A 24,948-nucleotide genomic window follows, 5' to 3' on the forward strand; every position below is an offset into this window, starting at 1 on the left:
TAATGTACTAACATATAATATTTAAGTCATATTGACTACTAGAGCATTCCTGGCAGAAGTAAACAAGTATTGCAATTCTCAGTTTTGAAATGGTAATATACAATCCCAAGAAAAGCATTGTTAATAAGTTCCTCTCTGGAAATGCTGCATGTTGTACTAAATATATCAACAGTTTACAGTGTAGTGCTTTACTGTAATTTTAGCAGTTTTGTTTCTTTTGTTCAAGGTTCTCTAAAGCCAGTGTTGTGGCCTGGACAGATGCTTCTAATGAATGACCAGAACATTTTCATTTAAGTGAAAAAAGAAATGAAATGTTTACCAATCCAGTCATCAGTGAACAGAAATTCTTTAATACAAAACAACAGTACTACTGCTTGGTTGCAAACACAATGGTGTAAGTTAATGAGACAGTGAAAAATTTAACTCTGAGTTTCCTTTTTTCCTTGTGTTAACTTAAATATTTGTATTCCTTTATGTGTCTACCAATCCAATGGGGAAAAAAAAGTTTAACCAAACTAAATATAGATGTGGCCATACAATCACTAAGGACTTATTTAATTCACGATTTTGTGGAAACTGCAAAATCCACAATTGTCCATGAAATCAACTTTAAATAAAAACCTTAAAAATAAAATGGTGGCTCCTCAGTGGGAGCCAGCAATCTTTGCTGCCTTGCAGTCTGTCTGGGAGGGGAAGATGCTGGCTAGTGGGGCAGCATGAAGGGCAGCCAGCAGCCAAGATAGCGGCTGCCCCCCTCTCCCTCCTTGCCTCCCTGTCCTTCCTCTCCCCAGGGCCTCTATACCAATCAGTGGCAAGGGGTTCGGTTGCTGGGAAATGCCCGTGAAATCGGCTCTTCGTGCTGCAGCCAAGCCACAAAAATTACTTTGTTTGGTTGTGAATTAAGTAGCTCTCTAACAATCACGTATCTGTGGAATCTAGTGCACATCTTGTGAAAACCTACCAAAGCAGCCCTCTTATAAGCTGTACTAATTACAGTAATGCAGCTGGAATATTGAGCATATTGGTTGTATTTTTCAGTGCCCCAATTGTAACTACTCAGCTCTCAGTCAGAATCACCTGTGAATTTTTTAAAAATTATCATGCAGTTAGGTTGCATGGAATACTATGCTGTTCCTTGTGACATCACTTTCCTGATATCAGTCATGAACTAAATACTTACCTAGCAGTCTACGTGGGAGAAAATGTACACCTGAAGACATGTTGCCTTGAATACCCATGATCCGTAGCAAATTGTATCTAGTAGCACAGTAATGAAGAGAGAGGTATTATTTATAATGCCGACTATAAGGAATATGTAGAAGCTTGTATATGCAAGTTTAAAGTGTATCTAAAATTATAATAATTCAAATCAAAAGCCTGAGAGACATTACTTTGCTGTAGTTGTTAAGGACTATACTTATTTAATGTATTGGAAAAACAAATTCTTAGCTTGATCACATCCAATCTTAAGATTGCACAAAGCCTTCCCAGCATATATTTGAGTGATGGGGATGTTGGATGCAACTGAACCAGAGAAGGGGTTCAATTATCTTTTTTTGTTTAGGTTCTGTGTCTTTTATTAGATTTAGAAGGTCACACTTACCTGTAAAGTTATGGAGATGGGAAGAATTCTCGCTGGGGAGAGTTACATGATTCTGTTTGCAGGATTTAGCTATCAGGTCTCAGGGGTCATCCGTCTGTTCTTTGCTTAAAACCATCCTGTTGCTCTACATGTAATAAGTATGATGGAAAAGAAGAACTTACTTTAGCCTCTGTCAGGATGGTAGGAATTTGAATGCCTACAATAAGTTGTGGACTCTTTTTAGTGCATCTTCAGTCAGCATGAGTCTAGTACAGGGGTGGGCAAAATGTAGCCTATGGACAGGGTCTAGACTGCCAGGCCATTCTACCTGCCCCACAGGGCCCCTAAAATATTTAGAAAATTAATATTTATCTGCCTCTGGCTGCCTGTCAAAGATGATAGGAGCCAGGGGCAGTAGGACTTGGGGGGGAAACTGCCGGCTGGACCAAGCTGCTTCAGAAGCAAGGCCAGCCCTGCCCCACCCCCTGCTGGAAGCCCTTGCCTGGCTGAGGCTTTTGGCCTGGGACTCTAGGGCTGTTCCAGCCTCCCTCTGCTGCAGGGAAGTTCAGGTAAGGGCGGGAGGGAGGACTGCAGGTGATAGCCCCACTCCTCAGGGCTGGGCTGGGTCTTGCGGTCCCCACACTGCAGCCGGGAACCACATAGTGCCAGAGTGACTGGCTGGCAGGTGGGGAGGAGCAGTGGCAGGTAGGAAAGCTGGGAGATGGCTTCAGCAGGCAGCAGGGGGGAATGGGCAGCAAGCGGGCACATGGAGTGCAGCGACAGTTGGGCAGGAGTGTGGGGCCTGTGTGGGCCTGCACGCATGCATGGGGCATTTATTGGCTGCATCAGGCAAAAAAAGCTGATTTACGAATATAGTCGATTTTCTTTATATCTGTGCAGATCTGATATTGGCAGGGCCGTCCCTAGTGGGGGAGAAATGGGGCAACTGCCCCAGGCCCTGCGCTTTGTAGGGCCCCATGGAGCTGAGCAGAGTGGCAGGTCCATGTCCAGCCACTTGCTAGCCCCCCGCCCTCCCCTGCCTGCTGCCGATGCTGCTGATGGCAGCAGCGGCTTCTTCGGGTCCGGATTGGAGCAGGGTCAGCGCCCAGCATGGACTGATTTGCCCCAGGCCCTGCACCCTGCTCCAGTCGCTTCTGGATATTGGACCAATGTATCAGTGCACCTCTAGTATTTACCTGAATATAAGGGAACCCCCCCAATAATTAGATTTTATATATGGAAAATTTATACATTTGCTGTAGTTATAAAATCTAGTTAACTAAGGTCTGCTTTGAATTTGTCCCCTTCCCTCTGCTACAGCAGGGAAAAGAAATCTGAGGGTGTGGGGACAGGTAACCTCCTTGCCCTCTTACCTTCCCAGCTAATTTCTCCTGCAGCCCCTTCCCCTCTTGGTTATGGCCAGACCTTGCTCTCCCTGAGCTCATGGAAGTGAGGAGCAAATTTGAAAACACTGACCTAGAAATAAACATACCTATAGTAACTTTCATATAGGGAAATGACTACAGGTACCTTTAGACTTCATCCAGAGTTAATGAAGTTTACCTCTGAAACTGCTGCACATTTTAGCACAGGTACTCCATAAACACACTTTTAAGCAGCACTTTTGTACCTGCTTACATATATTACAAACTATGCATGACAGCATCCCAAAGCCAGAAGGCTCATGATTTACCATTGGGCTGAGCCCCAGCAGTGACCATAACGTTTCAGTCCTTGGTAACCCCACAGCTCAGCAGTGCTCAGTATATATGCCCTAGATGCTGCACCCACAAGGTATCCATGTGCTAATTAGCCCCCATGCATGATTAGAACCAGGTGTTCTTGTCATGAGTTCTGGGATCTTCCAAAAATATATATGCATGTGATGAGCGGGCCAACAGGGTCCAGCTCCATCTCATGGAGGGTGGGCCACACTAATATGTGCCAGGCTGAGAGAGGGGGCGAGAGAGGGATTCTCAGTAAGCTATTTGGGACCCTGGGTAAGGCCGTTTTGGGTGATGTTTACCAGACATTTAAGGCTAGTTAAAAAGCAGGACTCCATTAGAAATGGGAAAGAAAGGTGCAGTTCAATTGTGGTGCTGAAGAAGTTTAAATGTAGTGGCTCAGTATGACTTATTCTTCAAGTTAGTGCTGAGGGACTGAACGCAGTGGGTGCTACCGTATCTTTTATTCAGATGGCTTATACCAGGGATTGGCAATGTTTTTGGCCAGGATGCCAAAAACACCCCAACCCTGACCCACTCCTTGACTTGGCATGCCAGGGCAGACAGCAGGGGAGCCATGAGGAGCCTGATCCTCATTGCGGTTGGCAGGGCAGGGGCTCGGGTTACCCTGCCTTGGCCCCTGCACCATGCCCTGAGGTTTGCCTACAGTCGCCACCACCATGGAGCTAGTGTTGGGGCTCTGGAGCCCGGTGCAGCTGTTTGTAGCCTGCCTGCTGCAGCTCCCCTGAGCCTGGATGGACTCTGGCAGGCATGTGGGAGGCTGCAAACAGCTGCACTGGGTTTCAGAGCCCTGGCTGCGCTCTCTGGCGGTGGCACCTGCATGCATGCTTTGAGGTGAACAGTACAATCCCAGCCCTTCCCCTGCCTTCTGCCCAGAAGTGCATGTGCGGCCACTGCCACCATGGGACCTGGCTAGGGCTCTAGAGCCTGGTGCAGCTGTTTGCAGCTTCTTGGCTGCCAGCCATAGCTGGCCCGGGCTGTGGGCAGCTGCAGCAGGCAGTGGGCAGGCTACAAACAGCTGAATTGGGCTCCGGAGCCCCTGCCAGCGGTGGGTGCACACACATCTCTGAGTGGATGGCAGGGGAGGAGCTGGGGTTATACTGCTCCAGGCTCCTCCCCTGCCACATGCTCGGAGGCATGCATGCGTGTGTCCAGCCCTGGCCAGGGCTCTGGAGCCTGGTGCAGTTGTTTGCAGCCTCCTGACTGCAGCCAGCTCAGGCTGTGGGCAGCTGCTGCTAGCCAAGGAGCCTGGACTGCTTGCAGCAGGGTTTGCAGACTCCTGGCTGGCTGCTTGCAAGCAACCCGGGCCCTATGGCTGGTGGCAGCTGCTCAGGCCGGATGAGCAAAATGGCCTCGGGTGCTGTGCTTTGGCATGTGTGACAGAAGTTGCTGACCCCTGGCTTATACTAACCTATCTTTGGGATAGGTTCCTGTCAGTGTGTTTGCCCAACATGGGCCAGGTGTTTTATAGTCCTACTTAGTGTTGGCTATACTTAATCAATTTTATAGTTGGCTTCTGTTACTGAGCCCATGCTGCTTTTGACAGCTGTTTAATGATAGACAATGTATTTAGTGAGGTTCCCTTGTATGCAAGTGTAAGACGAGGGGCTCCCCCTCTCACCCTATCATGTTGACTGGGGGAGAAAACCTTGTCTTCATATTTTAGTAAATGCAGTAGGCTTTTCCTTTTATTTTGAGGGGGGAGGTGCTGATATCTGACTGTGTGATCAGAGGTGTTCACATTGTCCTCTGTAAATAATCTTAAGGTGTGCTCTTACTTCAGTAAGAGAGAGAGCAGAAACCAGTTAGGGCATTTCTGTGGTTTGTATGGGGAGCATGAGAATCAAAGTAAAAAACAACAACAAAAAACCAACAACGTCTGATACTTAATACTCATGCAACACAGATGATGTGTCTTGTACCTTGTATTAAACAGGCTTCTCTAAGTTCATGTAGTTAATACACTGTATATAACCAGTGCCTGGTTTAAATCACAGGGCCCAGTTTGTGGTGTGGCACCCCCTTTAATCTCCCTGCACACTTCCCTGCAGCTGATTGGTGGAAGGGTCTAGTCAGCCTCACTGCTTGCTCCTGGTGGCCGGGAGGGAAAAACTGTGGTTTTTGCTTCCTGGCCATCAGGAGCAAGCAGTGTAGCCCCTCTGCCAAACAGCAGTAGCACACGGGGAACTCCAGGATTAAAGGAGCTATCATGCTGTGAGTTGGGCTTGCCATTTAAACCAGATCCTATCTATTACTTTTTGTCAAAGGTTGAGAGTTGCAAAGAAATTTTAAGCACCTAAAAAAAATATATTGGTGCCTGACGCCCTCCTCCTCTTTCTCCCCCTGTTACACCTAGATTTTGTCAAAAAGCCTGCTTAGCAGATTAATTTTGTAACTGCACAAGCTGTGAATCACTGCCATTTTGGCTGAAAGTAGTGTTCAGATACTTATTTTAGAAATCCAGTTGGGATTTACAAACTAGGCCCTCTGCGCCCAGCTCCCCAGATCCGGTGGTGTTCTCCAAAGCACACCTAAGAACACACTGGATAATATTTGCAGTTAGCATTTGCATCTGCTTTCATTTTATGCCATGTCTCCTTAGTGTGTAATGCACAGATGTGTAGTTATCAGTCATCTGAGTTTCAAGGCCATTCCCCATTAAACTCAAGGTAACTTATGGGCAGGAAGTGTTTGTGAATAAAGTGGCACTCCTTTAAAAAAATAAAGAAAGAAAATAAAGAAAACTATTGTGGTGCTTACTTCATGTCTGCCTTACTTATTATGGTGCTTACCATGTGCATGGCAAGAGGCGTAATTGTGGAGTCACACATTAGATCTCATCGTGCCTTATTGCCAGTGCAGGGGGAGCCCAATAAGAAAAAGAAACCTCAGTAAACAAGTGGTATATTGGCTGTGGCTGATTTTCAAATGTTCATTTTTGCAAGGAATTAGGAACCTAATTCTGTGAAGAATCCAGGTTGTTCTCTATGCACTAATTTATAAAGACGTGTTTATAAACTAAACAGTACATTTTAATGATAGATATCTACACATTTTTAGATTATTGTGACATTCTTTAATTATGGGTAAGTGCTTGAAAGCCTAAAACTCAGTACTTGTTTCACAAAACCTTCTACCCTATCTCCTTTAATGTTTACACCTTCAGATACCTAAAGGTTATCAGGCAGTTCTTTAGTTAAGAGGCACAAGAAAATGCTTTGAGTACAACCTATGTCATTATTCATTTCCTTTAGAAATACAGTACAGTGAATGCATCCTCTTAGTGTACCTATGTTTGTGTGTGAGCTGGACTCATGTAATTTTTGGAAGTATTACAGAACTGATGTGGCTGGGGGCCAAAGCCACTCTGTTGTCCAGTGATTATGGAAGTATATCTTGTTTTCAAGGTGAAGACTCATAGGGGTTATTTGTGTAATTTTTCTACTGATCCCAGGACTGCCAACAAAAAAATGAGTTATGCCCAACAGCTCCCACTCCAGCATGTCCAAACACAGAAATTGGGCAGTGTAGATGGGGTGGATATAACCCTAGGATCTTTGTCTGGGGAGAGGTGGAGAGCAGCCCTGGGGTATGGCCTCATGGTCATTTCCAAACTATCTATGCTGACTGATTGCTGGATTTAAGTGCACTAGAGCAGATGCAAGGGGGCAAGATAGATTTCCTCAGCTGCAGTCTGAGGTTCTGCAGGGATGCTGCACGGCCAAGCTTTTATTGACACTTTTTTCGATCCCTGTATGTATAGGAATTTTAGTTTTGGTAATATCGTCAATCTATAAGGGTGCAAATATAGGCTGTAAATAGGTAAGATATTTTCATTTATTAATCTCAGTATAATGAAACTGAAGATGCAAATTCAGTTTCCAGTAACACTACAGACCTCTTATGTCAGTTTGGGAAGTTCTGTAATCCTTCTGCATTTTTCTGTTTAATTATTTCATTCATTCCTTTTGTGTCCATCTCTCGGAGAATAAATTACTTGCTAACGGTCTTATTAGGATGCCAGTGGCAGGGTAGATCATTGATTCCATGCTTCTCAGGTTCTAGGCTAGCATCTTTGCTACCAAGCTAGTCTTCCTCCCGTTTCTTCAAAAACTTAACTTCTAAAGGCCATCAAGTGAAGGATGCTAATAATCTCTTTGAAAGTGATTGGAAATGCTTGTTCAAAGTGGCTTGTCTACCATAGAATGCCTATAAATCAATCAGTTGGTCACCACTATTCTTGAAGTATATAATTGTTTGTTATTTTCTGAGGAACAACTTGGAAAATGTTTAAATGTCATTCAGACTCCTATTAGTTGTCCAACAATGTCTGTAAGGGCTGTGGAATAATTTTAGAAAAAAATCAATAATATACATTCTGAACTTCTGTTTCACATGGGAATGTGCTGGTAGTATCATGAACTGACTACATTTCCCTTGAAGTTTGGTCATGGCAGGATTTTGCTTCCTGTATTTTATGCTTATAATTAGACAGATTTATAAGTAAAAGCTTTCTATAGCTTTCCCCCCTGCTTTTGCTACATTTATCTTTTTAGGGATGTACCAAGGAGTAATTTATAGCTCTCTAGCTTCTTAAGTTTTGTTGCTCTTCTTTTTCTGCTTCAGAAAGCTTTGGGTAAAATAGTTCCTGTGTATAACTTACATAATGAGCAGGAGCAAGCTAGTTATTCCATGACAAAGAACAAATCTGCCACAATTTTAACAGGGGTAAGATGAGAGGCTCTGAAGAAACCCGTATACAGCTACATATTTGTTTTAGGAAATTAAATGGCATTGTAGAGTTTGAGGGAGCTGAGCTATAAAGAGGAGCTGACTTTTAGACAGTTAATTGAAGACTTTTTTTTTTTTTTTTGGTAGCGCACAGTGTTTTGGTGATCAGCTGATACAGGTTGTAGCTGAATTGGTCTACCGGCAAAAGGAATCAGAACTTGTGGTAGAGGTGATACTTTTTATGAAACCAAAAAGATATTTGAAAATATATATATATAATTTTTTTGCAAGCTTTTGGGCGCACACGCCCTTTTTTAGGCATACGAGAAGGCAACGATTGTAAAATTTCTCCTAGGTGAAGAAATATGAATTTTCATTTTCACCTAGGAGAAATTTTACAATCTTTGCAGTCTCCTATGCCTGAAGAAGTGTGTGCATGCCCAAGCTTTCAAATAAACATGTTTTTTGCAAATATTTAATTGGTCTCATAGAAGGTATCACTGCTACCACAAGTTCTGATTTCTTGTAGTGATCAGCTAGCATTTTGAGAGGTGGTCTTAAAAATGCTTACTGTCTGCTCAGGCTGCCTTTGTGCACTATCCAGAAAGAAAAAGGAGACATACCTGATTTTTAAAAGTATAATTTACTGATCACTCTTTAAAAGACTTTTATGGTTCCTGGTTTAAATGCAATGATGTAGAAATACATTATTTCTGGTTGTAGAGTACAGGGTACAGGATCTTATCTGCCAAATTGGAGATGTTGGTATTGGAGACGTGAACACTGTAGGTTGTGCACCCTACCTTCTTGAACCTCTAATTTTTTTTTTAAACAGTTACATTTTTGTCATTTGGGGGATAAATTGATCAAAGCCTGACAGATGACCTAAAGCCATACATGCTGTTAAAAACAATGTCTCGACAGAGTTGCTAATCTAAAGTACATTATCTAAAATGCTCCCTTTTAAGAGGTGAATTTTCTAAAATTTAGTGGAACTGTTAGCTAGCCAAAAGTGCACATTTTACTGCATGCTTTATTTATGTATCTAGTAATTTAAGTACTAAGTATCTCCTCTTCCTAGAAGCAATTGTTACTTGTATATTCAGCCTCTGTGGTTGTATTTGTGACTTCGAAAATCAGATCTTAAAGGTCCCTTGCTTTTAGATGTAGCCCTACTTCTTCCTTCTATCCATCTAAGAATTTATAGTCCATTAATCACTGTGGTATCTGAGTGTTGCAGAAACAGCATGTTACAGACTGAATCAAGAATGTGGAGCCACCCAACCAGCATGGAAACACATGCCCAAGTTGTAACAGTCTGTTGATCCTGGGTTGATGTCATCAGCCTTCTTCGGATCCACAGAGAAGACAATCATCCTTGACTTCAAGGGACCGCTGAAGAATCTGAGTGCCATTTATAATCTAATATGTATTTTGAGGGGTTCTCCCCACCCCCTGTCTCTTTTCCACTAGGTAGCATTTTTAAGGCAGAAATGCTAAATTTGATTAAGAAAAGTCTTCATTTTTACTCTGAAGGTGGCTGAGGTTCGTGGTTATTCTCACTTAGTGAAATAGTACATATCAATATGAGCAGTAGGACTGTGTGAAGCTTCAGTCCCTGATTTGATTCAGTGGAGATTTGGCCCAATTCGGTGGCAGAATCTCCAAATCTGAATCGAATCAGAAGACCCTCTAATCTCTCCGAATCGATTTGGAGAGATTTGGCCATTCAGATATAGGCACAGCAGGGGCTCGTGAATGCTGCGATGCTGAGGTGCATGGCATGTCCCACAGGAGTGCAGGGGGGTCCCAGCGCACTCGGCAGCAGACCCAGAAGTGGACCAGAAGCACTTCTGGCCCACTTCTGGGTCCACTGAAGAGCACACAGGGGCCCCCCCCGTGCTCCCTCAGCTCAGCAACTGGTCCCTCCTGGGTCTGGGGGGGCACCCAGGGACCCCCTGCAGCCAATCGCCGAGCCAGGGGGATGCAGGGAGCTCCTCAGCGCGCTCACTGGCTGACCCGAAGCGGACCGGAAGTACTTACAGGTTTGCTGCCAAGCATGTGGGGTGGTCCATCTGCCCCAGCATCGCAGCGTTCATGAGCTCCGCTGGTACATTGAGGTAGGTAGAAAAAACATTAAAAGCTGTGTCTACGGCTGAATCATGGATTCTCCAAATCAGCATCGAATCTTCAGATTCGGCTGAATCAAATCGGAGACAGTGATCTGAGTCAATTAATCAAATCATTGTTCCCGACTCGGGCTGAATCTGAATCCAAATTGAATGGGGCCAGCTTCGCACACCCCTAATAAGCAGTCTGCTGAGGAAGTTCAGTAACTCGTTCAAATTAGTTCATCACTGGTCTGGTTGACAGATTCTGTGCTCGAGTAACATAACCTTTCTGAGAGATTGTGGTGATAATGAAAAGGCTGACCTCTGAGCTGAAGTCAGTTTTTTAGAAAGACTTTGAAGATTAGGATTGAGCACTTTCTATTGACTCTGTTTCAGGGAAGAGCCAGAATTGTGAGTGGAATTTAGAGGTACAAATGTAAAAGGGGTGTTGGTGATGAAGCTTCTGCCCTGAACCTGCTAGAGTGTTTTGGGGTCACTTTCTTTGGCACAACGCATAACTAAGCTATACTTCATAAATAAGTAGAAAACATTAGCAGAATTTCATCTTTTTCTCTCAGATAACATAAACTCAGTATCTTCTGACTGGCTGAAGATGGGAAAAGATGTTTTGTATAACACTAGCAGTGGTGGTGAACAGGAAATTGAGGAGTCAACACAACATTTAAGAATTAAGATGAAACCTGACTGGCCAGCTCTGGCAGCAGACAGTCTTCTACCTTCAACACTGCCCCCCCCCCCCCCAATTCAGCCACATTAAGAACAGGTATGTGTCTCTGGCAGCACAGTAGAGGAAGCAGCCCTACTGCTGGGGAAAGACAAAAGTAGGCAACCCAAAATCTGGAAGGCTCATGGCCACCAGCCTCAGGAGGAAACAAAAGGTTGTGGTGTACTGGTGATTCTCTTCTGTGAGAGGACAGTCGTTTATCTGCCAGTCTGAGCTGCTGTCTTGGAAGTTTCCTGCCTGCCAGAAGCCAAAATCTGGGTCCTACTTTGGCCCTCTGACTGCTGTTCCATGTTGGTTGTACATGTGGACTCTAATGATATTACTGGGTATGACCTTGAGTAGATCAAAAGCTGACCTGCAGGAGCTGGGAGTAAAGGCAAAGGCCCAGGCTAGGGACATATGCATCTTAGAGATGAGTGTGTGGCTGCATAGATGGTGTTGCCTGCAAGGCCTGAACTATATTCATGCGGTGGTGGGCCAAAGTGTTGAGATCAGGTTGGATAATTGGGGCCAATCATCAGTAGTTCAGTGTCAAACTGGGCAGAGTTGTCAAGTGGAATTCCCGGTGTATCTGCCCTAGATCCAGTACTGTTCAATACTGTTATTAGTGATTTAGAGGATGGAATTGAGTAAACATTATGCGACTGATCCCAACCTAGGGTGTTTACAGGCCTTTTGAAGGACAGGATTAAGATTGCAAATGACTTTGATAAATTGGGAAATTAAATTAAATTCAGTAAGGGCGTGTGTGAAATGCTGACGATCAAATGGACAAATATAAATTGAGGAGGGATTGGCTAGACTACAATACTGTTAGAAAAAATCTGGCAGGTACAATGCATCTTAATCTGAATGCAAGTCAGCAGTATAATATTGATGCAGTAACAGCTAATACCATATTGGGATTTATTAATGCAATATATGAAGAAAGGTTGAAATACCTGGGATGATTTAGTCTGAGAAGAGAAAGATAAAGGGGGATTTGATAAGTGTCATAATAGAAGAGGAGATGTTCTCTGTATCTACGGTAACAGGGCAAGGAGTAGGCTTAAATCATGACAAAGGGTGTAAAAGTAAAATATTTTGGGAGGGTTTTCTGACCATGAAAGTAGTTAAGCCCTGGAACCAGACAAGCTGGAGAGATTGTGGAAGTTTTTTAATGCAAGTCAGATGAGCATTTTGTCTGGAATGGCTTGGAAAGTGATGGTCCTCTCTTACTGTTACCTTTTGTGATCCCATCTAGTCCTACTTGTCTGTGATTTTGCTTGTTGAAATTTAATGTGAGGCTTTCTTTCTTCAAGAAAGAAATGGGGACTCGAGAGGAAATTTGCATTGGCATACATTTCTTAACGAGCCCTTCTTTTTTCTGGATACTTGAAACATGGATTTTGGTCCAACCATAGGTTGATATGATTAGAAGGGGGGCAGAGGGGTGCAGTGGGAATAAAAAATGAGACGCAAAAGCATAAATAGATATATTTTCAGAAATATGAGTTTCATGAACACTGAGAAGCAAATGCAGTCTCATTGGGAGCAATATAGTGCAGTAAAGTTAAGAGTAGGAAAGAGAGATCAGCAATATTGCAGCACGTAGATCCCATGGCGTATCTCTTAGAGGAGAACAGCAGGGGCTGAGAGAGAGCATTATTTAAGATCTTTTGGAGCAAAGTTAACTGCTCAGGGGTATAAAGTAATATTTCTGTCAACAAAGAGAAAAATGACAAAATAAGCATGTGGTAAACTTGGTTTACTACATACTGGTAAATTGGGAGCAAGCGAACTGTGTAGGACAGGGGCAGGCAGTTATTTTGGGTAGAAGGCCACTTACTGAGTTTTGGCAAGCCATCGAGGGCCACATGACAGGCACCCAGGGGCAGATAAATATTAATTTTCTAAATATTTTAGGGGCCCCACGGGCTGGATAGAATAGTCTGGCAGGCGTATCTGGCCCACGGGCCACATTTTGCCCACTCCTGGTGTAGGAGCACTACTTTATGGTGAAATGGATATATCCAGAGACCTGTCCAGTTGCTTTGTCACTACCACTTCATTCAGAGCCAAAGATGAAGAGTCATAGGAAATTGTCTCCCATTACTTTCAGTGCCTCTCTGTTGCCACCTACTGGTTAATATTGTGGAATAGAAAGATACCGCTGCCTTACATGTCAGTTAGATGGCTGCTTCATAATAGCTTCATTTTCCAAAAGGATTTTCAGGCAATATCTGTGTGTAAGTAACGTTTTCTGAGTCTGAATGGTAGTTGGAGAAAGGTGAGGAGTTTGTGGAATTTGTTGCAGTTTTGGAAAGAGCTGGGTTGTGTGCTGGAGCCACAGCTTCTGCCTGCCCCCTGCTGCCACTGCTTCTCCTCCTTTCTCCCCACTGCAGCACTCCTTTTTACCTTTCCTCCATGCCAGCAGGCTCTGTCCTGACTAGCCTGGAGCCCAGAGCACATGCTCCAGCCCAGCCCTGTAGCTTCAGTGCCAGCTCTGCATGGCTGCTATGGGCCCGGTTGGAGCCATGCTCAAATGTTCCAGGCTATGGCAGGGATGGAGCTTGCTGGTATGGAGCAAAGGTAAGGGGTGGTGGTGGAGAGGTGTAGGTAAGGAATAGAGACATTCCGTTGTGGGGGGGGGGGCAGAAGTGGTGTGAGGGTGGAAGGGGAGCAGGGGAAGGGGGATCAGGCTTGAGATTGCGCCTGCCCGGTGCAAAAGGCTTAAGTGGGGAGGGGGGTGGCGACAGGTGGCATGGGACAAGCTGCCTGCCTCTCTTGCTCCCCCACTACCTGCCCCTCACCACCTGGCCTACCACATGCCCCTCATAGCCTGCCCCATTAACTGCCACCCTCACTCTGTCTCCCCTACCATCTGCCCCATTAGTGTCTCCCCTCATCACCTCTTCCTCCACCACCTGCAATAGGAGGGGCACATATTCAAGATGATTATCCATCATAATTACTCCAGTAATTACATTCATATGTGGAAAATCGTAATAAATTTATACATTTTCTGTGTATGGGATCTAATTATAGAGTGGTCATCTCAAATTCGGGGTCATCTTAAATTCATGTAAGTACAGTATTCTGTTACTGTAGGGGGGTCCTTTAACAGTGGATCTGATATGTGAGCAGTTAGAGCAGGATCGAGGGGAAGGGATTTAGGGGATGCATATCTGTAGATTAAACTCTAGAGAAGTCCTTTGCTTGCTTTTCACTGCACAAGTAGTACATCGCTGTGCAGGTTCATTCTTTAGTCTTTGTCTGCCTTCCTCTGTAATCTAGAAAGAAGAGAAGTGGCACACCAACCACTTCAGTTCTTGGGATGAGGTAAGTCATGGTACTGCTTTGCTGCTGCACTGACAAGAAGAAAGAGGATTCTTTCAAACTGTCCCCTGCCTGCCTTCGCAAGCACCAGTTTCCTGAGGGCAGAATTTGGGCCTTAAGCAGTTTACTCTTCTAGGCTGTGCCAGCCAACTTGCAGACCACGGAAGAGAGCACTCCACTTGTTTTCATTCTCTTCCTATTTTAAAGCTTATTTTTGCTGATGTGCAACTGTTGACATTTCTTTATGCAGCAGCTTACCCTGTACAGAAATTGATGGAGAAAGGGGGCTCTGCCCTGATTTTCCAGGGAAAATATTTTACACTGAATCAGCTCATACATGAATGAATTGCACCAAGGATGGGTATACTCTGTCTGCAATTTTTGGTGAGCAGGAGACTAGATTTTAATTTTTTTATATTCAAACTATTTGCTACAATATACGTTCCAAACAGGCACAAGCCTGATTATTGGTGACATCAGCACAGCTCTGAAGATTTAATGCATGTTTGGTTTGTTCTGCAGCAACAGAACAAAAATAATATAGTGTCATGCATTAAAAGGGCATTCCAGATTGTTTTAATTTGTTGGTGTTATGGACTAGTGCTTTGTGTAAAATGGACAGAAACTTAATGGTATGAAAACAGTTTAGATGCTTCATATTTTGGTTCTGAATCCTCAGCAGTGCTACTTTTTAAATTAGCTGAGTGAATTTGAATGTAACCTTGTGAAATGAAGGGTAAAATTTGAGCGCTCTTTGTTGTAAAATTTAAGTACAGTAATAAATGTTGTAATCCAGGTAGTATGAATTGCCCAAGAAATGGCATTTTGTGAGTGTGTGCGTGTGTGTGACTACTTTAATAGCTATTTCTTTTTGCTGAGTTTAAGTTTGTAGAAGTCATTCTGTAAATTGATGAATAACATTTCACTTCAAGCTTTTTTTTTTTTTAAAGAAGTGACTAAACCAGTTTTTTTTTCCTTGTTGACATGTATTTAAAATGTTAATCTAGCAAAAGGTAGGGTAGATTTGCACCTTACAGACTAATTAAATCAGAAATTTTGTCTTTACATGACGATTAATCACATTTATGTGTCAGAACAGTTGTCTTTTGGAATTTGCAAAAGTACTTTATTAGAAAAGTTTACATAGTATTTTCTAGTAGAGTGTAAGAGTGATATTAAAAGGAAATAATCATGTAGATTTATAAAAAAAGCTCTTAGGGATGGTAGAGAAGGTTCAGTTTTTTTCACTGATACTAGTTAATTTAACCAACAAACCACCTCATTTTAAAAAATAACGTGTAGTATTTTTGTGTTCATTCTGCTGCCTCTGGCACCTCACTTAAAGGCATTTTTAAGAACTCTGTGCTGCTTCATGCTTTTAATACTTTGCAAATCTCAGTCTCAAAAAAGAAATGAATGTTGTTTGCAGCATGGGAAATAGTTAAGAAAAATTCTTAATGCTGATTATTAAGACTACTGGGTTGAGTGACATCATCAGCCAGCTCTCAGGCTATTGTGGTTAAAATAATCTGTATTTGTAATTTACTGCATGATGTGTTCTTGAGTTGTTCTAATTACTAAGAATGAAGCATGAAAGTGAGGATTACCTGGCATGTTGTTCACTGTGATTGTTTAATTTTTCTCAAGCAATATAAAATGTGCACTCGAAGTCCAGTATATCTTGCTGTATTTCACTTTGTAGGAACACTTAATGCTATTTTGATATTGTTTTTGTTAGTTTCATTGTTTTCTTGTTTTGTTAGTTTCATTACTTTCTTAGTAAACTTAAATAGTAGCTTTTAAATAGTAAAAAAATACTTTAAAGATTTCGGTAATTATCAATATTAAAAAAAAAAGATTTTTGTTTGTTTATGATTAACTTAACGTTAATATATTAATCACTGAGAGCATTATAGCATCAACTTATCTGCTCCATCCCTTAGTCGTCATCTCTGGAAGAAAAAAATAAATTTACAGAATAGTAGTTATGAATATTTAATTTGGCATAGATCAGTGTGAACCTCTGAGAGACAGGACAGATATAGGTTCAGCCTAGAGTGATGGCTTTCTGCCCTGTTCTTTAACTTCAGAGTAGGCTGTTCAAGGCATTCAGTATAATGCCACAGTGGGGTTTATCTTATTGTCAGTAGTGCACTGCAGTTAGTGATAAAATACAGATGTAAAATGTGAGTGGTTATATTGACCAGGTCAGCTAGTTACAGCTTTTATCTGCTGTATGTTCATAGTCACTACTACTTGTTCCATAGCAATTTACAGCATTTAAAGGTTGTTGATAAATTTGCATACTTCCAGGTTTACAGCTGCCTTACTAATGTTCATTAACATGGCAGGATCTCGGTATTCTTCTTTTAAGGAATTTTCCATACAGAGTCCGTTTAGATGTGTAGGAACCCCATGCATGCGAGATCAGAATCTTCTGGCGCTGTAAATGTCTCTGATACCACTCAAGTGCATAATAGTGAGATGGTCCCTGCTACCATTTAGCTTCTTACCATTTGTAGCAACAGGACAGAACAGCCTCTGTGTCCTTTATCACACTATACATAGCACTTCCTGGTTACTTTTAGAGTAACTACAACTTTTGCAGTTAGTATTGTGTTAGCTGACAATGTGAAGGGTGCAGTTTTTTTAATCCTTTCTGGACTGGAGGCTAAATCCGTATATGTTGGGACCTGCTCAGCCTTTGAGGCTGCCATACCTCTTTTTAGGAAGCCTCTTCCTACTAGAATTTATTAGAGCTGCTATCTGGAGTTCTTTATATTTCCTTATAAGCCTTAGCTCTCTAATGTCATCCTCTAGTTCTGTTGTACTTTGATATGGTAGTTTCACAGTCCGTGCTTAATAAGACTCTTGGCAACCACTGCTTTAAGGAGACAACTGCTTGCTAGTCACCTGGAGTGGAACCATGTAGCCAGAATACTGAAAGAAATATGCTACTTACACTAAGTGGGGTTCTTGAAGTTGATTTGTCCACACAGGTCCCACTTGAAGTTTGCGTGTGCCCCATGGAAATGAGATCAGACTCTTTTTTTTTGCTAGCAGCATCCATTGGAGGATTAATCATGGGATCTATATGGACAGATAATCTTAAAGAGCCACAGTTTTACTGCAATATAAGTCCAAAACTATTGCTTTTAGTTTATACCAGGTGACCTACAACATGAGAGTATCATTGGTACTTTCAACAGATCAGGTGGTTAAATCTACATAGCTAGATGTGGATTTAACCTGCTTTACATGCAAAATATAAAGCATTTATGCTCCATGTTTAATGTTGGGAAAGCAATCTAAAGGCTGACAAGCAATAAGAAATAGAGTATGGTGTACTCAGGGGTTTAACACGGTGCTGTGCATTTTAAATATCCCAGTACCAAATCTTACACGCGACAGTGGCAGCGTCAGTGATTGCAGTTCATAATTCTGACACCAAACAAGCCCCAAGGTAATTTCTTGACATCAGCTAAATGTGTAACCATCCTAAATTACTATGGGACTCGAGACTGTTGCTCACTCCTCTACTATGCTGCATTGCGATATACTGTAGTATAAATTAAGCTATATAGAACAGTACTCCTGAACAGTGTTTGGAAAAGCCACTTGCCGGTGGCAGCAATGAGGCAAGTAAAGAAGTTGGCACCTGCAGATTTTAAACCCTCATTCTTTAAAAAAAAAAAGAAAAAAAAAAAAAAAGAAAAAAAAAGATATCTAGTTTTTTTTATATTTTTAAGTTAGTAATACTGCAGTCCACAGTCAGATGATTCCATTGTCCCTCAGTTGCAACTCTCTGCTTTCTTAAGTAAAATAGTAGATGGAAAAATTTTGGTGAGCTTTACTGCTGTTGTAAGGAATCCTGTGGATCCCAGCCCTGCCTGTCTCCCACCCAGACACCATTCACAAGTGTCAAATTCCCTCCCTCCCTAGCTGGATCTGGACTGTGGGTCCCCTCAAAGGCTGGATTTAGACCCATCTCCAGTGGTCTGGTGGTGGGGTTTAACAGGTGGGCTGGGCTCTGTATTCTGGACTGCAGCAGCAGGCCCTGCCCCTGCTTGCCCCCCTCCCAACTTCTCAGCCCCTTCTGCGCCTGCTGGTCTGAATTTTTGACACCCTCTTTATAAATTATTTCTTCTGTAAACTTATTTATTTGCTTACCTTTCAATGTTGTCTTCTCAGGATGTCATGCAAACCAATTTACGTGTACTATGTAATTGTTTTCATCTGAAAATTCTACTACCAATAAGCCTGAAATATTTGGGTAAAGGCTAGAGACAGTAACCTTTAACTGAATCACTGTTTAGATATTATTTTCAGTTGAAATGAAATGGTTTATAAGGAGCTGTTAAATAGGAAAGTACTGATTACATGGGTTCTTCCCAGACTGTTGGTGTTGGCTCATGTTGGAAGCCAAAAATCTAGCAGTTATAGGCAATTGTTAAACTTGTTTTTCTTTCCAAGTGCTAATTGAGAACTAATCCACCTGCATTTTCATACTAAGTGGTCATGTGGAGAAGATAAATATTGCATTTCCATTTAGCTCCTAATGTGAATATTTGTGCCTACTGTGAACACTGTAACTTTTACTATTTTTTACCGTGGCAGATCATCCAGTCACAAATTTTACATGTTTGGCCACCTGGGCATGTCTTAAATTGATCTTTAGCCATGTAAAATGTGCCAAAATAAATTTTGAGCTAAGTACTGTACTGTCTGTCTTTCATATCTGTTTGCCTTGAGAAATGTCAAGTTTTCAGGAGCCAGAGCTGATGCCCTGGTGTGTTCAGTTTACCAAGAGTGCACTATGCTAAAATTAAGCATCAGAATGGAGCAATACAGTTTTACAAGGCTATCAACAAGCATGTAGAATCTGCAACAAGCAATACTAAAATAATTGTAGCCCTTGTTAGCAGGAACTTCTCCCATTGCCTTGGCCATGGCACTGTTAATGAGTTCCAAAAGAAGCCCTGTTCGTATTTTGCTTAGAAACATAGCACCTGTGCTATTTTTAATCCTATGAAAAAAATGTAAGAATTGTCAGGGTTCTAATAAAGTTTGAAACCATGCAGAGCAAGGTCTTTTAAAAATATTAAACGATATCAGCACTGACAGGTAAAGACAGCATCTTTTGTATATGTGCATATGGTACAAGACAACGCTGTACAGGGAGACCCCAACCTAGCTCTGCATGTATTAGCTTCCCAAGTGGAAAGACTTGCAGCCACATCAGTCCAGGTGCAGCACTGGCCTAATTAGTTCTGCTGAGAAGTTAGTTTTATTGTTCAGGATGCAATATTGTGTTAATTTGGCTCCTGCAGTTGGAGGTAGTTAGCTGTTTTCATCTGAAGTTAGGCAGAAGGCATGTAGATTTGCACCTTATAAATTAACTAAATCAGAAATGTATAGCATACAGAATAGCTCTGGTTATCTCTGCATGCTACTGTCTTGCACCATGTATACATACCTTGAATTTCATTGGGTGACCAGCTGTATTCTTTTTATTTTCTAACACATTTAAATGCATGTGGAAGGGGGGGCACCTATCCCAGGCACTCAGTGCACAATATAAAACAGTAAGAGCTCAACTCACTATCTCCCTCCCAATCCAGTTCTTCTCCAAAAGGAATTTAGGGCTCAGAGGGGCCTCCCAAGCCTTTGGGTCCAGTCCCCTGTATTAGTAGGCAACCATTTATCCAAAGGATCCTAAAACGTATCCTCTTTCACCCCTTTCATATACCACAGCCACAAGGCACCTTACAGAAACAAAACAAAAACCCTACCCTACAACATATGGAAATGAGGGCTCCACCATTGACTTACAACTTCTGTCATAGCATATACATCACTAGGTCAGGGGTTTTCAACCTTTTTAGATCACTGTATCCCTGGCAGCTGGATGAGGAGCAGTGTACCTCCAGTGGCTGAATGCAGAGCAGCAGCAGCTGCTGTGTGCGAGCTTTCCCCGCCCCCTGTGTCCAGCTGGGTGGGCAACGCCTGCACGGCAGTGCGGAATGGTGCGTGGCGGCGCTCCATCCCTGCCCATCCACGCATACCCCTTAGGGCCTTCTCAAATACCCTGGGGGTATGCGTTCCCCTGGTTGACAACCCCTGCAATATATGTTTGCATGATCCTAGTAAGAGGATATATCTATGCTGCACAGGAAGGCAACAGCCCTCCTACCCCTCAAATCCTTGCTAGTCTGACCTAGGGGGAAAATTCTTACTTGACCCCAAATCTGGCAATTCATCTGATCCTGTGTGGAAAAGTAAGAACATCTAGAGTCAGGTTATTTATCCCCACTGCTTTGCTTGGAAGACTATTCTCAAACGTCACTCTTATAATTATTAGAAACCTTTGAATTTCTAGTCTAAATTTGTTAATGAAAATTTTGCAACCATTTCATCTTCTGCTGATACTGTTCTTTTAGTTTAGTAGTTCTTCTTCCTCTTTGATTTTAACTTGCTGAATATTGTTACAAAAAGGAATTTTCTCCCTTCCATTCTTCAAATTGTGGAGCTAGGCAAGCCAAGCTCTTTTAATTTGATTCGATAGGCTGCTTGCAGATATGGGGAAAAAATGGCACTTTACTTGAAAGTTGGTGCACTCCCATGCTGAGCCCAGCATATGCCCAGAAGAGGTAGTGCTTTAGTTGCACCTAGCTTTCCCAGTGCCTGTAGGGATTGGGCACTTCAGTGGGGCTCCTTTGGTGCTTTTATCTAATAACTGATTGAACCAGCTTTGGCTAAAAGCACCAAAAAAGTCCTGCTAAAGCACCCAATCTTTACAGATGTCGAGGAGCCAAGTCAAAGTAGTGCACTGCTGCTTCTGGTAGAGCATTTTGGTTTTGGGGGGTTTTTTCCACCATGTTTGTCAGCACCCCTAGGTTCTTCCATTTCCCTAACCTTTTCCAACTTAAATTGTTTTTAAGCATAAGTGACTACTGTACTTAAAATTCTAAATGAGGTCTTATAATTGCCTTGTATAGTGGTACTAGTACTTTCCTGTTTCAGCTGAATGTACCCAGCCTAATGCACTCTAGAATTCCATAAGCTATTTCCACATCTGTTAACTCTGGGCTCATGGCTGTCCTATCACAAACCTGCACACCCAGCTCCCTTTCTTCCTTTGCCTCTGAGCCTCCATCTTATAGTAGAAATTCTTGTTGTTAATCCCTCAGTACATGATTTTGCATTTCGTACCATTAAACTTTGTACTGTTTCTAAATCTTCACTCTACAAGGTTATCTCATTCTTCCTGTATATTGTGATCCTGTTTTGTATTGGCAGTAGCTTCCAGCTTTGTTTCATCTGCAGATTTCATAAGTACACATCTAGTTCTGAGCCAAGGTTATTAATGAAAATGTTAAACAGAATGGGTCCCAAGACTGGTCCCTGAGGACTACCTCCTAATAACTGTTCTCCAGTCCATAACTCATCTTTCAGCGCATCTTTCAATTGTCTCCATTTAGCCAGTTCCTTATCTGCATTACAGAAAGCCTGCTACTCAGCAACTGGCATATACATGTGTCTTGTGTCAGGAAGGCCAAAAAGACATGGGGTTTCTTCCAGAGCCCCCAAACAAGGAGTTTAAGCATGTCTGTTGCTTGTAGTTGTGGCAGTATGTCATGAGGTATGAGAGGCTCTTTGTTGATTAGGAAGTCACCAAATGTATTCATTGTTTGTTAGCTGTTGTTGTTACTGAAAAACAGCTTGCATTACACAAATGGGGCAAACGTAACAAAGCTTTTTTTGTTAGTTTTACCTGAGATGTCTATTTTCCAGGTATTAAAAATAGTAAATACCTATATGTGCCTGAGAGGAAATGAATTATTTTTAAAAAACATATTGCAAATGTTCACTTGCGCTGCTTAACAATATGAAGAGTCACTAAAAATACATCTCTTTCTGTTTTTATTCTTAGCTCCATTTCATCTGGAGCAGATAGGTTTTACTGATTTACTTTGACAAATAGCAGCACAAATGCCAAATGGTAATTATGGCACCTTTTAGATCTGTTTTTATGTTTAGAAAATTATTAGATAATAGTCTGTCCCATCGTAGGCTTTTAGCACTGTTCTTCCTACAATCATAGAAAATTTGGGTTAGAGGGGACCTCAGGAGGTCATCTAGTCCAGCTGCCTGCTCAGAGCAGGACCACCCCCAATTATATCGTCCCAGCCAAGGCTTTGTCTACATAGATCTTAAAAACTTCCATGGATGGAGATTCCACCACCTCTCTGGGTAACCTGTTCCAGTGTTTTACTACCTTCCTAGTGAGAAAATTCTTCCTAATCTCTAACCTCAAATTCTCTTGCTGCAGCTTGAGATCATTTCTCTTTTTTCCTGTTATCTGCAACTAATAAGAACCGCTTAGCCCTTTCCTCTTTTGACCCCCCCCCCCCCCCCCCCCGCTTTCAGGTAGTTGAAAGGCTGCTGTTAAATACCCTCTGTCGTCTTTTCTCCAGACTAAATAAGGCCAGTCCCTCAGCCTCTCCTCAAGTCAGCCTCCTACTCATTTTTATTGCCCTCCATTGGACTCTCTCCAATTTTCCCACTTCCTTTCTGTAGTGGGGGGCCCAAAACTGGATACGGTACTCTCCGTGTGGCCTCACCAGTGCCAAACAGAAGTGAGTAATCACTTTTCTTGATCTGCTGGCAACACTCTTACTAACGCAGCCCAGTATGCTGTTAGCTTTCTTGGCAGCAAGGGCACACTGGCTTATCTTCAGCTTATTGTCCACTGTCACCCCCAGGTCATTTTTGGGAGAAGTACTGTACTGGTGAATGGGATTTTTCTGTCCTAAGTGCAGGACTTTGCACTTGTCCTTATTGAACCTCATGAGATTCATTTTGGTCCAACACTCATACTTACCTAGGTCACTCTGAATCCTAGTCCTACCCTCAGCCATATCTTCCTCTGCCCCTTCTCCTTCATTCTCTCATATTTCCACATTTTCTTTACCTTGCCTCTTATTCTTTTGTTTTTCTAGAAAAAAACAAACATGAGATGATGGAATGTAACACCACAGAAATTTTCTTTCTTGTTCATGTGAAACAGTTGTCTCCCAGAAAAAAAACAGAACTTCACAGAACCCAAGTAACTACAAACTGTCACATGTGAGTTCAGAACTAAGTGCATTTCTTAATGCACAAGGATAAGCATTTAAAAAATACAAGGCACAGTGATTAATTTTTGTCAGCCTCTGGTATATCACTTCTAATGAGGCCTTCTGAAACCATACCCCTCCATAGCTAAATCTTAGCATATGCTGAAATACTGTTTGAAACCTTACCTGTAAACTCCAAGCAACTGTCAACTGGCCAAAGCAATTCTGTAGTCTAAATGTTTTTTTTCTCCTGTGCCGCGCTATTGTGAAAACTGACTTCTTTTAACTTGAACTCAAAGCAAGTTACAACCAGATGGAGAACCAATACTCAAACTATATTCATGTACAATGTTTGAATATCAGCATTTTAATATGAGACTGGGATCCAGAGAACAAATCCTAAATAAAGTATTTCAGGCTTCTACTAACCAAAAGGAGACGGGGTTAGATTTTGATGGCTGAACCTGCATGCCCATTGATTCCAGTTAAAAGCAGGAATCAGCAGAAGTGAAAGTGTCCAGTATGTTGTTTTTTTGAGGTATTTATAAAAGACCAAACAACTGATTTATACTCTGGTCAGTACATAGGCTTTGCCTAGTAGCTATAGGAACATTTTTCTTGTTGGCATCAGGAAGCTCCTCATCTAAGCAAGAGGAAGGTAGTGTTCTGGCAACCTGAAGAAGGTAGAAGGGGGATGGTGATACTAGATTTACCCAAATCCATGGTGACTTCAAATTTAAGACAACCCCTACCCTTAATTAGATTCTATACATGGAAAGTTACAAATTTGTTATAATTTTCCATGTATAGAATTTAGTGGAGGTTGTCTTAAAACTGGCACCCCCTCCCCCCTGCTGTGGTGGGGAAAGCAGCAGTGGGGCCAAGGGGCCAGACCCCTGCCCCTCGTCTCTTTGTGCCTGTCCTCTGCCATGTACCCTGTGCCATGTGCTCCTCATTGCCTGCTCCCTGCCCCTTGCCCCCATCTCTGTCTGCCTTCCCACCCCCTGTTTGTCCTCTTCAAACTGCCTTCCCAGTTCTCTGGCCTGCTATTCCTGCCACCCCCGTGTCTCCCCACCTTCTGTTGTAGTTCTTTTCCTCTGGGACAGTCAGCAATGGTGACCCTGGGCCAGACCTAGGCCAGGCCATCCAGGCAGAAGTGGCAACACCTCCTGGTCCTATTCAGTTGGGGCTAGAGGGATTAGAACCAGGGCAGGAAGTAAATGGGTCAGAGTGGGCACCTGGGTGGGAGGGAGGCTCCAGTGGGGAGTAGAAAATAGAGGAAGCAGGCACAGGCAAGCAGGCTGGAGGTTCCTTCCCCAGCCCAGAGTCTTCTCTGTGCTCCCCCGCATGCCCCCTTCCCCACCAAACAAGACCTTCTGGCCTTGTGCAGGCAGTGCTTCAGCCTAGAGCCTGGGGCCAAAGCAGCCACCTGCCTGCCCCAGGCTGGTACTCGGATCTAAGTTGAGGCTCCCTGTCATGCAGATTGGGGGAAAAAAAACCTTGTCTTCCATGAAAGTAAATAAGGTAGCAACCAAGAATTGCAGGCAAATTCAACAATGTTCTGAGTTTTTATGGTACTTGGGTTTCATTACCTCCT

The 24,948-nt window shown here is 42.7% G+C and overlaps 1 protein-coding gene across 7 annotated transcripts in view; it reads left to right on the forward strand.

Annotated features, from left to right (window-relative positions):
* The first annotated feature begins 267 nt into the window (after window positions 1–267).
* CASK (calcium/calmodulin dependent serine protein kinase) overlaps window positions 268–24,948 on the forward strand; it is a 353,223-nt gene continuing 328,542 nt past the window's right edge. For 3 of the 7 annotated variants that reach the window (XM_025204937.1, XM_025204949.1, XM_025204941.1), the window contains exon 1: window positions 270–394. In XM_025204937.1, the coding sequence (XP_025060722.1) occupies window positions 312–394 (83 nt within the window). In that variant the 5' untranslated portion in view covers window positions 270–311. Of the gene's footprint in view, window positions 395–24,948 lie in introns of all 7 variants that reach the window. The other 4 variants (XM_014520563.2, XM_025204959.1, XM_025204952.1 and 1 more) reach the window with 3 other exon arrangements.

Source organism: Alligator sinensis, unplaced genomic scaffold, assembly GCF_000455745.1.
Source record: "Alligator sinensis unplaced genomic scaffold, ASM45574v1 scaffold243_1, whole genome shotgun sequence".
Taxonomy (NCBI): domain Eukaryota; kingdom Metazoa; phylum Chordata; order Crocodylia; family Alligatoridae; genus Alligator; species Alligator sinensis.